The 11,638-nt window shown below is 45.0% G+C and overlaps 1 protein-coding gene across 2 annotated transcripts in view; it reads left to right on the top strand.

Moving 5' to 3' along the window:
* The first annotated feature begins 9,527 nt into the window (after positions 1 to 9,527).
* Positions 9,528 to 11,638, top strand: part of znf423 (zinc finger protein 423) — a 136,648-nt gene continuing 134,537 nt past the window's right edge. For both annotated transcript variants that reach the window (XM_079269451.1, XM_079269450.1), the window contains exon 1: positions 9,528 to 10,790. In XM_079269451.1, coding sequence (XP_079125577.1) covers positions 10,751 to 10,790 — 40 coding nt within the window. In that variant the 5' untranslated portion in view covers positions 9,528 to 10,750. The remainder of the gene's footprint in view (positions 10,791 to 11,638) is intronic.

Here is an 11,638-nt window from a genome sequence, read left to right as displayed (position 1 = left end):
AATTAACGTTTGCATTTTTTCTACAGGTTTACAGTAGATGTCTATCTGATACTTCTGCAGCTAAATTTAAAGGAGCGACACAATCTGCATTAAATTCAATTCCATGTCTACAACAGCTATAGAGGACTCCTGTGCTAACTTTAGTCCCTTCCAAGTTGATGAACTTTTCCAAAGTGCTACAGGCTGGGAATAACTCTATTGCCTAAAAAATAAAAGTTGATTAAACAAAGAAAGACAGTTCCATGGTATAACCTTCAAATTAAAGCAAACATCGCAAAAACTCAAAAGGATATGGTTTTCCTGCAGTCAGTCGAGATATTCGTGAAACATACGAAGGCCCCCCGTACTGCCAAAGCAGCCTATTACTCACCATTAACAGAGAAAAATAAGAACAACCCCAGGTTGCTCTTCAGCACTGAAGCTGAAAGAGTCACAGCTCTATTGAGCCGTGTATTCCTAAAGCCCTAACGAATTCATGAACTTCTTCAGTGATAAGATTCTCACTATAAGAGACAAAATGAGTCACATCTGGTCCTTAACAGGTACTGATCTATCCTCAAATACAGGGACCTTAGAAACAGCTGTAAAACCTGATATGTGAGGGACTGATTTTCTCCCATGGACCTTCACCAATTGACTTCAACTACTTTTTCATCCAAGTCATCTACCTGTATCTTAGACCCATCGCGACAAGGCTGCTAAAAAACCTTTATAGTTAGTTAGCACCTGTTTAATAGAAATTATCAATCTGTCTTCACTACCAGGCCATGTACCACAGTCCTTCAAAGTAGCTGCAATTAAACCTCTTCTTGATCCAGAAGCTTTGGCTAACCGTAGACCTATTTCTAACCTTCTGTTTTCTCTTCAGACTACGGTAGCTACGCTTGGTAAAGTCATATCGCTCCGTCGTGTATCCAGCAAACGTCACCAAAATGAGAAAAAAAACACCAACGACGTCGGCCGCCTTTTCTGTCTGAGTTGAATTTCTTCAACTCGAAGCGTTCAGTGCGCTTATTCAAAAACGCAAGGCGCTCAGCGTGTTCTCTCCTATTCCGTTCCCTCTGACCGATCTTAGCACCGCTCTGTCTAAGAAACGGTAGGTTGTCCGGAAAAGAAATCCTAGCCAGGTTCCACTTGTTTACCCAGCATCCCTGTGCTTGTTGTCTGGCAAGGTACTGCAGTGGCCAGTCAATACACATAGCTTACATCACTGGTTTATTACTTTGCAAGGTGAATGCTGTGTTTCTGTTCACCTTCCGATCATCTTACGAAGGAATTGTTACACAAACAGTATGGAGATTAACGTTGCTTTGATATAACCTTTTATAAGTGACAAGAAAATTTGAGATAAAGAGCAAAAATTTGAAAGAAATTAAAATAAAGTACACAGACAAAAAATAAAAACAATATATTGAAAAGTAATAATAGTAACTACAATACAATTGCTTGGCATAATAATACTTCCTTATGCTATATGGATCTGGTTAATAAAGTTGGGATCAGCCTCACGATGCCAACATGAACACTGAGACCGGTTTTAACAGAGGTCAAAATCCCTTCAGGATAAAGAGGCTGGCCGTCTGATAGGCTGGCTACCTGACAGAACGCCTGGCTAACGGTTTGCTGGCTGATTATCTGTCCGACTGCCAGGCTGGTGGGTGTACCCAGTAGGCAGCTGGTTGGCTTCCTGACTGTTTGACTGGCTGCTGGTTGACTGAGTGGAAGGCTGGCTACTTGCCTGCCTGACTGGCTGGTTGGCTGGCTGGCTGACTGGCTGGCTGTGTGCCTGGTTGGCAAGCTGGCAGCCCCAGCTGTGTCCCAAGCCAAGCCCCTGCGCCCCACCAGATCTTAATTGGGTTAAGTTTGTCCGCCACAGATAACACTTCCTCTTTCTTCCGAGAGTAAGAAACAAAAAAAATGGCCTGGCACTCATGACGCTCTTTAGCGGGGCTCTTTTCTGTTTAGGTGGAGGGAAATTAAGAAGAAGGGGCTGGGTTCCCTGCAGTGAGAGATCGTCGAGGGAAACTTGCCATTGTTCGGAGCCGAGCGCTCAATGACAACTGAGAATACCAAGAAAGAAAGAGAACGAAATAATGTAGATTTGATTTGCGCTGTAGTGCTTGTCACATTGCCACTGTTTCTTTTTAGCAGCCCCTCATGGCTGAGGCAGGCCCGACCCCGAGAGATGGACACACGCACAGGAATGCAGAAGTGTCATTGTGTGTGTGCGTGTACCAGTTGTACACACACAATTTATCACTGTTTTGTTCAAAACAAACGCAAAGAAAATGTTCTGTAATTATTTTGGCTTCACCAAGATAAGTGTTTTTCGCAGGCACAGTTGTCTTAAAGTGAAGAAAAGTGTGTGCGGCGATGGACATTGAAGTCCTTTGTTCTTCAAGCAAGGAAATACAACTCCCCATGTTGAATCTTAGAACAAAAGAATATAATGGTATGTAAATTGCTGGAGCATTAGTGAACAACTCCACTTAAAATTACATTTAGTTTCATTGATAGAACCTGATACTAAAGATAGATAATATTGGGTTTGGCTCTTTACTAAAACAGAACATTGCCCCTCAGACAGAGCCTCATCTATCACATTTCAATGTTTGAAGCTCGTGTCTTTTTTCAGAAATATGATTATCACAAGCCCCAACAAGCGCCACCAGAGTGTAAGGGCAGCCAGTATGTCGTCTGAGAGGTGAAACCCATTGCAAAATAAGTCTAAGGAGCACTCCTGACCAAGCTCATCGCTATGAGCACAGTTGAAGGCAACCCTTTTTCAACTCAGACCTTCTCACATCTGGATTGTGGCGGCTACATGGAGGAAGACACAATTTAGAGAGCTTTTGGTTGGTGAGGACACAATGCTATTTCAGTTGGTGGGCAGATTTGATCAACTTTGTTTCCTCTCATTTCCAGTCGCTAAGAAGCTAAGCTAAGCTAAGCTAACCGGCAGCTGGTTGTAGCTTTAGAGCGGATGCACAAGCATTCGAGTGGTACCGATAGGCTTCCAATTTCTGAGTGCCTCAAACACAATAATACGTTTATGATTAATTTCCTGTAAAACAGCATCATCCTTCGTTGACTATGTATGGGAGAACAATCACAGTGAGCCAGATCTCGTACAAGGTGTATAAGTAGCACGACTTTGCCGACATTTCCGCGTGTCATTATTACACGTTTTAGGTTTTCCCATGTGTTAGGGATTAGGTTTAGGCAACAAAACCACGAAGTAAGGTTTCGGAAAACTATCATGGTTGGGCTTCATTTAAGTCGTTATACGAAGAAAAATTGGTGTGGAAATAACGTAAAAGGAAAACGTCACAAACGTCACTATCGTAACTTCATAAAAAAAACACACCGGTCTCAAATACTCGTCTCCCGGTTTCAAGAGCTGTGTTTGTTTCCTCCCACCCAACATCAGCAGTCTTTCTCACATTTTATACCAAGTCACTTGTTCAGAGCGTACCATAGTCACACGGATGCGTCAACATCGCAGTCAGCACAGATGACAAATTACACGCAAAAAGCAAGAAAAGCATTTTTATTGCACTCAAAATGACTTACGAATTGTCTTTCATTCGCCAATTAGTGAGAGCGGGCTGTGTAGGCACAAAGTCACCAAATATTTTAACAAATCGCACCAAAATTTATTTACTTGAAATCATGAGCCAGCATCTTTCCATATTTCCAAAGGGGCCAGCCACCATTTCAGCATTAACAACCCACACTATTTCCTAAATGGCATCCTTCACATCCTCCATTTACATGACAGTCATCATTCATCATCATCATCATCCCGAACAGTGCCATCATTATGATGATATCTACACTAACCACGAAGTGTGTTATCATAGTTATCATCCTCAAAGTCAAATCAGCAAAATCGTCGGCATACATCATCATCATTGCAACCATGTTTTGTTTTCTTTAGAGATTTCAGACAGCTGGCATCCTGTGGCAGTCAGCCTCCATTCTGTCTCACACACACACACACACACACACACACACACACACACACGCACACACACTAATACCTCTGCAAAGACCTCGTGGTTGGCAAGTGAGACTGTGTGTAGAATAACAGGCTTAACAAATGCTCAAAACAAATATTAAAAGTGTTGTTGATCTTTTTCCTCTGTCTCCATCCCAAATATTTATTCATAAGTAACCGCAGGGTAAATGTTCTCCCTTGTTCTCACCTTCAGCTCAGATAATGAATGCAGCCCACACACACACACACACGCACACACACACACACCATGGACCCTTTAGAATAAAGCAGAAGATCAACATACCTTTTATCCATACCACTACTGAACTCCACCTGCATAACAAATAGCAATTAATTTAGAGCACACACAACTATGTAAATGAATCACACACACACACACACACACATGCACTTTACACCTTTGGCATTGTGCACCCAGCCCACATTAAGTGGAGACAAAAGAATCTGGCTTTGCAGTATTTAAATCAGTTATGTGTCTAATTATTCCATATAAAAATAGCCGATATCTGGGGCAAAAGCAATGAGATGGAACATTGTTGTCTGCAGAGGGGAGACCTAGTGGAGCTGGCGAGAGTTCAACACAGCAGAAGACAGGGATGGAGAGAGAGAGAGAGAGAGAGATGGGGAGGCAGGGAGGGAAAGTGCGATAAAGTGCGATAGGGAGAGAGAGTGTGCTTTAGGCTACATAAATATAACATGAACTCTATTCGCTAGTGGCAGGCAAGCAAGCAGCACAATGGGCCGATGTTGAGGAGCAGCTTTGTGAGGGTGTGGAGAATAGACTGTGCTACCTCCTCACCTCAGGAATATCAGGCTTTGATACCTGAGAGGCCGATAGAGTGGTACGTGGGAGAACGTGTGTGCGTGTAAACGAAAGACAAAAGGAGAGAATTTACTACACATGCAGTTGTTCTGCAGGTTCACGCTGATATGGAGACCCTGCAGTCGGCTCTCAGCAGTGTGTGACCCTGACTCTGCATCCAGCAGACTCGGCTTGTGATGCGTCTGCTAAGGATGCACATTGATCGTCATTGATCACATTTCACTGACAATGCACGTATTCTTAAAACCCTGATGCCATTTCTTTTGCCGATTTGCGCCTCTGTGAGTCCATGCAAACAGTTCTCATTTTTCTTCAGAGGCAAAAACATCTGTATGTTTGCATATGGTACCCGCATATTGGGAAGTAATTCTTCAGAGGAAAACCCCATTTCAAAAACCCATTTTGTCATTAAACAAACACATAAATAATTTAGCCTTTGTAAAACCCTCTGTCCTGAAGTGTTATTCCCTGTTTCCTCACAGTTTAAAATTGTAATTACACATCTTTCCTTATCACGGCTAACTCGCCTGCTGGCCTGTGGAGGGCTGCAGACAGTGTGTGCTTCCTCTGTGACGGATGGTGTTGCCAGCTTCTTCTGTTCCCCTGTCAGCAATGAGGGTTTAACGTGTAGGAGGTTAAAGGTTGAGGTATGCTTGAAATAAGCGATTTATTTGTAAAGATGTTTTTAGGGGGTTGTTTTTTACCGGTACTTGACAGATGACGGTGTAGAAATGGGCGAGCGAAAAGGGGAAAGACATGCTATAAAGGTCATAAAGCCAAAATAGAAACCGGCTGGTTCCGGTAATATGGTATGCACTGTAACCACTCGGCAAGGCACTCCGTACAAGTTCTCTTTGACGTGTCACCTGACCATGTCACAAATGATGGCGTTTGGCCCCACACTCAAAGGCCTGCTGTCACGTACAGATGAAAAGTGATGGAAGTAGTGTGACGAATAAGACAAAGAGAGCTTGATGGAGAAGTCCAAATCCTGACTCACCTGACCGGTCCGTACACTTGAACAATCCAAGCGTCAAGTGGTCATTCTTATCGGTTCGGAAAGTCAAATGTCTGCCGCAGACCCCTCAGTTGTGACGTCACAAAGGTGTGTGTGTATGAGGGGTTTCAGATGCTGGTCAAGGATCCGACACTTTGTTGAAGCATACTGACCCCCTCACGGAGCCAGGACCCTGAAGAGTCACTAAGTGCCAGTAGATTTGTTTTGTTTTTGCTTAAACTTATCTTCATGAAGTAAATGTTGATTGCATATGGCCATAGAATGATGAAACCATCGGCATTTGCTTTGGTTCCATATAAGCCACTGTGTAATTCTGTCTGCCACGGGCAACAATCACAAGGGGAAATGAAGGCTTGATTTACAGCCGAAAGGAAGAGCATCAACCATTGCACAACCGCAACAGGAAGAGGATAGCGCCTTCTTTTAGCAAAATAGGTAAGTATGTCATTTTCTTTCTCCCTCGCATGGTGGCTTTAATAGTTTATGCAAATTTTCAATAACTGGATGCAAAGTGCTGGCCAATAAAACCTAAAACTATCTAGAAATGAGTACTAAGTCAAAGGAAACTAAGCGTGCTGTTTTTGTTATTTTGGGGAATACTCATTTCACTTCTCGAAAGTGACTTGTGTTCATGACATGAGGTGAATCAGGCTGACTGAATAGTTTATACTTGGGGGAGATACATTTAGGATGAGTACAAGGTTAGAGAGTTTTGAATAATTAGCTGTCACTGGACATTACAGATGCTGTGGTAATGACACATCAACATTTCCACCCATCAGAAGAGCTACTTAGTTCAGTTATGTATCAGGTCTAATGTAGCTTTACACATCAAAGGGTATAAAACAGCTCTTTGAGGTGCACCTGAATATTCATTGTCCTCTGAAAATAATAAATACATCTTCATATATTGTCTTTTGGGGTATTAAATTCACCCCTTATAGAAAGTAAGTTGTAGAAAGTTAGCAGTTTTGCCACGCTGCATGTCTGCTGCAAACATTCGTAGTTTGACCAAAATATGACAAATACTTGATTTTCTTTTCTTTTACTTCACATTACAAATGTAATTGCCAGTATGAAGCACTCGATGGTGTATATTAGGCTTGAAGTTCCCATGAGCATTTGATCAAAGGGGGTAACTTACTCAAACATGACGATGTATGTATACACACACAAGTTAATCAAAGGAAGTTTTTTGTAAATCCATTTGGAGAACGTATTTTGAAAAAACACACAAAGTGCTGGCACCTTATTTTCTGTGTCATAATCTCGCTGCTCTTGCATTCCACATCACTGTAAACCAGACTGCTGTCAAGGTATGAAATCCTTAAGCCTAATCCCATTTTTGGGGGGCTGTAATTCTGCCGGTTTACTCCATTGATGTCCTGTCTGTATCAATTCCCACTGCATGCCAGTTGGCCAACTTATTCAGTAGCTGTTACTTGAAGTTCTCTTGTTGTGAGTATAAAAAAAAGCCAAATCCGCGCGGAGATGACAGAGGGTGTAATCGCAAGCTATGTGATTCAACAATGCCACTCTTAGAAGCTATTCAGACTGGGGCCTGTCCTTGACCCTTAAGGAGCTTGTAATGTGGGCTTTTTTTCCCACTCTTTGTATTTACCGGCAGAAACGAGGAGGGGGGACCAACCACTGAGTGAGGGCTTTTGCCCCTCCATGCCAGCGGCAGTCACACTGGGGGAGCTATGCACGTGGACACACGCACGCACACACACACACACACACACACAGAAATGCACACACAGGTCTCCTGGCGTGCACTCATTTCATAGGGAGGGAGAGGTGAAGGTTGGAGGGTGAGGCAGAGGGAGACAGAAGGGGAGGGGGGGGGGGGGTGGACAACAACGGGAGGCCACGGAGACAAGAGCCCCCCACCTTCCTTAACCCGGCGGGAGGGGGGGGTCAATCTTAAAGGCTAGTCTGTCTCTCCATGGGAGGACGGGGTGGGGTGGGGTGGGGAGGGAGGCTCAATCTGTGGAGGGCAGTGGTCCTGCTGGTCAGCACAGGGAGCTCCACGTTACCCAGTTATCCATGACAACCAGCGAGAGAGACAGAGAGCGGGAGAGACAGGGAGGGCGGGGGTAGGGGGGGGGGGGGGGGGGGGCGACATGGAAAAGCTCAGCTGCGGTCAGAGAGCGCTCAGTTGGAGCAGAGAGTGAAGAACAAAGCACCCAGTGATTTTCATTTTTCCCCTCTTTGTCTGCCGTATATTCTCCACAGACGTGTCCCTCTTTTCTTTACTGGAAATAAAGGAGCTTTGACGAAGACACACACACACACATGCGCACGTACACACCGGTGTGGCTAATTGAATTATGTTTATACAGCAAGTCAAACGGTTTATTTTCACTGTGACACCGATGTGAGAAAAGAAAAGGTTTCTTCTTGGAGGGGAATATCCAAATCACCATAGAAAGGGGCAATCTGCTGAGACATTTTCTTTTACAGAAATGGCTCATCAGATTTGAAACATTTGGACGGTACATCTCTGCAACACAAAGGTCCATGTTGTTGTACGCCTGGACAGGAGCAGACATTTCATGTGGTCTCGATCTAAAGTGCGGAAAATGTTCATTTTGCACGGATAGGTTCTGCTCAGCCTAAATGTAAAGGCTTAAACTAATCCTGTCAGAAACCGTCCCACAGAAATTAATCCGCCACAAATGATAAACGCTCAAGGAACAGCGAACATTTCCAAGATGAATAATGTCTGACATTCCATCCCTTGAATTCTTTTTTTTTCATGTGAGAAATTAGCAATGCACACACTGCCTCTCTCTCTCTCTCTCTCTCTCTCTCTCTCTCTAACATTGTGCTCCCAAAAAACGAATCCAAAACATCCCAAACTATTTTCAGGTGCTGTGCAGAGGATGGATACCAACAATAAAAAGTAAAGGATGTCTGTAGCTTTGAATATTAACTCGTTTTGACCGACAAGATTGCTGCTTGCAGGTGAAACACTAATTTGCAAATAGATGAGTTCAAATCAAATGGCACACTGTGTTAATTCCTGCTTACCAAAAACATTGCATCACACTCATGAAGTTGTTTCTTTTGTCCACTCATAACAAGTGGTATATCCATTCTCTGGCAAACGTTTTGTTTTGGCAATTCTGGTTTTGAGTACAACAGACAGTTTGTCACAACTTGCAGTGGCCCACTATAAAGCCACACAGGAGAGGGGCATGCCAACAAGACATGTTTAACGCACAGATACAAAACACTGGCATTGCTGCTGCGGCTTGAGAGTTGACATGATGTGACACCGGTTGCTGACATAGCACATCCTGCACAGCAGAGCAGTGTTAGAGAATGTAAGTAGATAGTCTGCCTCAGCAGCACCTGGTGACGTAATCACTCGATCACTTGCGCTGTTAAAACAACCCTCATTTTGTTTGTGGTCTTAATCTCAGGGCCTCTTCCACATCCCACTTTAATCCAAGTCCATATTTTCCCTCTGCCTCCCCTTTTCTAATCTCAGAGTCCCTGTTGTAGTTGCGCCAGTCGGCCACAGCTGGGCGCTGTTGCCTAACTCTCCCCCCGCTTCCCCTCTCTCTCTCTCTCTCTCTCCGTCAGCCAGCCTGCCTCTCTCATGCCTCTCTGCCTCAGCCAACCCGGGCTGTGCCGAGCTGCTCCCTGCGGGATCAGAGCGCTCCCCCGCCGGGACCCTTCTCTCACATCCCCCTGCTGGGACGCGGCTACATTTCCAGCCAAGCACTGCCTGGGCTTTATTATGTGTGTCTGCGCCGCAGCCCCGCCAGCAGAGGCAGGCAGAGGAGGAGGAGGGAGACTGGTAGCCAGAGTCAGGACAAAGAAAAAGCAGGGAGACAGAGGCTAGCGAAGGGTTAGACTGGTAGAAATATTAGGCTGCTATTAAAACCGCCGGTAGGGCATTGCGAAATATTAACAAAAAAAGGAAAAGCGTGGGTTGTAAAAGCAGTAGGCTATTTCCCTCGGGGTGGAGATGCTGGGGAAGAGCGCAATGTCCATACCACCACCACCACTGCCTAGTGTAGAATAGCGGGACGGAACACGGGAGGCTGGTCGGTTCGGGTCGGTGTCGCTTTCCTGGAGGACAAAAACAAATCAAAACAGACTGAAATAGTTTCGATAAACTAAAAAAAAAAAAAAAAGCCCAGACGAAGCTGCGAGGAGCGCGGGGGAAGAAGCCACGTTTAATTTCGGAGCAATTGCCACAGAACATTCTCCGTCGTCGCTCTCCACCTGGACCGTCACGACCCGTTGTGGCGCCGCCTCACACTCGGACGGTGCCGCCGCTGTCACTTTTTCCTCAATACCGCGCGGAGGGACCTGCTCAGGTGTTTTGCTGCGCGCGCGTTGGCTGGCAGCTCGCGTCCCGGTCCGTACTGCTGGAAGAAGAAGTCGGAGCGGCACGAGCACCCCGGGCTGCACCGGAGAAAGCAAAGCGTATGCGAAGGGGGTGAAAATTGAAGAAACAACAACAACAACAAAAAAAAAAGCGAGACTGTCGGAGTCCGGGCACGTTGTCACGAAGACGAAGGCAATTCCAACGGGAAGTTGTTCCGGTTTACGCTACAGGTTGCGCGAGCCCTACAACGCACCGGAGGAACCGAGTGTTGTCTCCGAGGCTAGCCACTCCACTCCCGGTGTGTCGGTGTCCGCGCGCGTGTGCGTGGTTTGTTGTCGTTGGACTAACGACCGTTTCCCAATCAGAGACTGAGGCTGCCGCATTGCAACAGGCGAAGAAGAAGCAGCGGCGGCGAAGTGGAGGAGCAAAGATACCCCGACCGTATCCGCCTGCATGGTTTGCTGAAAACACGGAACGGAACAAAAAACAATTAGAGATTAATAATTTAAAAAAAAGAAAGAAAGCTGCTCCACACCAGAGATGTCGAGACGAAAACAGGCCAAACCGCGCTCCGTGAAAGGTAAGCCACTGTTTAATATTGAAGGCTACCGCATGTGAACGGACAGGAGTAGGAAAATAAGACACCGCGACCAAAACCAGGACCAACATTTCATGCCCAACTCTGGTGCTTGTTAGCTAATTAAATTGACCCCCCCCCCCTCCTCCCTTACGAGCGTTGCAAGCAGTCTGTGTAGTTTTACAGCAGAGGTAAATCCTCCTGTCTTACTTTTACAATTAGCGTGTTAGCTCACTGTTACTGCTGGCCTCAATAATTGTCTGTAATTGTTTAAGATTAAAATGTTAGGCAAAGGAGAGCGCTACAGTTACATTTCACTGTCTGTAATTCTTTCAAACTGTCACATCTTTGTCAAACATGAGCTTTTCAAAGAGCTCCAGTTACATTTCTCTGTCTGCTGGTTCATTTGGCTTGTTTTTTTAATTAGCTGTCACAACTTGAAAGATGATTCAGTGGTGTACAGTTTCTGACAGCGTGGGTCGTGTTTTTTTGGATCGACTTGTCGTAATTCACTCGGTTAACGGGTCCAAGTAATTTGGATTATTCCCTTGTTGACATGTAGGCCCGCTGCACTTGCTCTAAACAGATCACTGCTGCTTTGTTGGAGTGAATTTGGTTGGTTGACCCCAAACCATGTCACTTAGCCCCCACATGACATGCCTTCTTAGCTTCTCTTCACACCAAAATAATGATACAAATTGTAAAATCCCTGCACTTTAGGGGAGGTGCAGTTCATTGCTGGACATTAATGTATTTAATCTGAGATTTTATAAAATCGCTGTGAAGATTTTCCATTTTCTCTGGTTTTCAGGCCTTTCCTACTTTGAAAACGTGTCCTGCATGTTTGGCCA

Source organism: Melanostigma gelatinosum (genome assembly GCF_949748355.1).
Source record: "Melanostigma gelatinosum genome assembly, chromosome: 1".
NCBI lineage: Eukaryota > Metazoa > Chordata > Actinopteri > Perciformes > Zoarcidae > Melanostigma > Melanostigma gelatinosum.
This window is presented reverse-complemented; position numbering and strand designations above follow the sequence as displayed.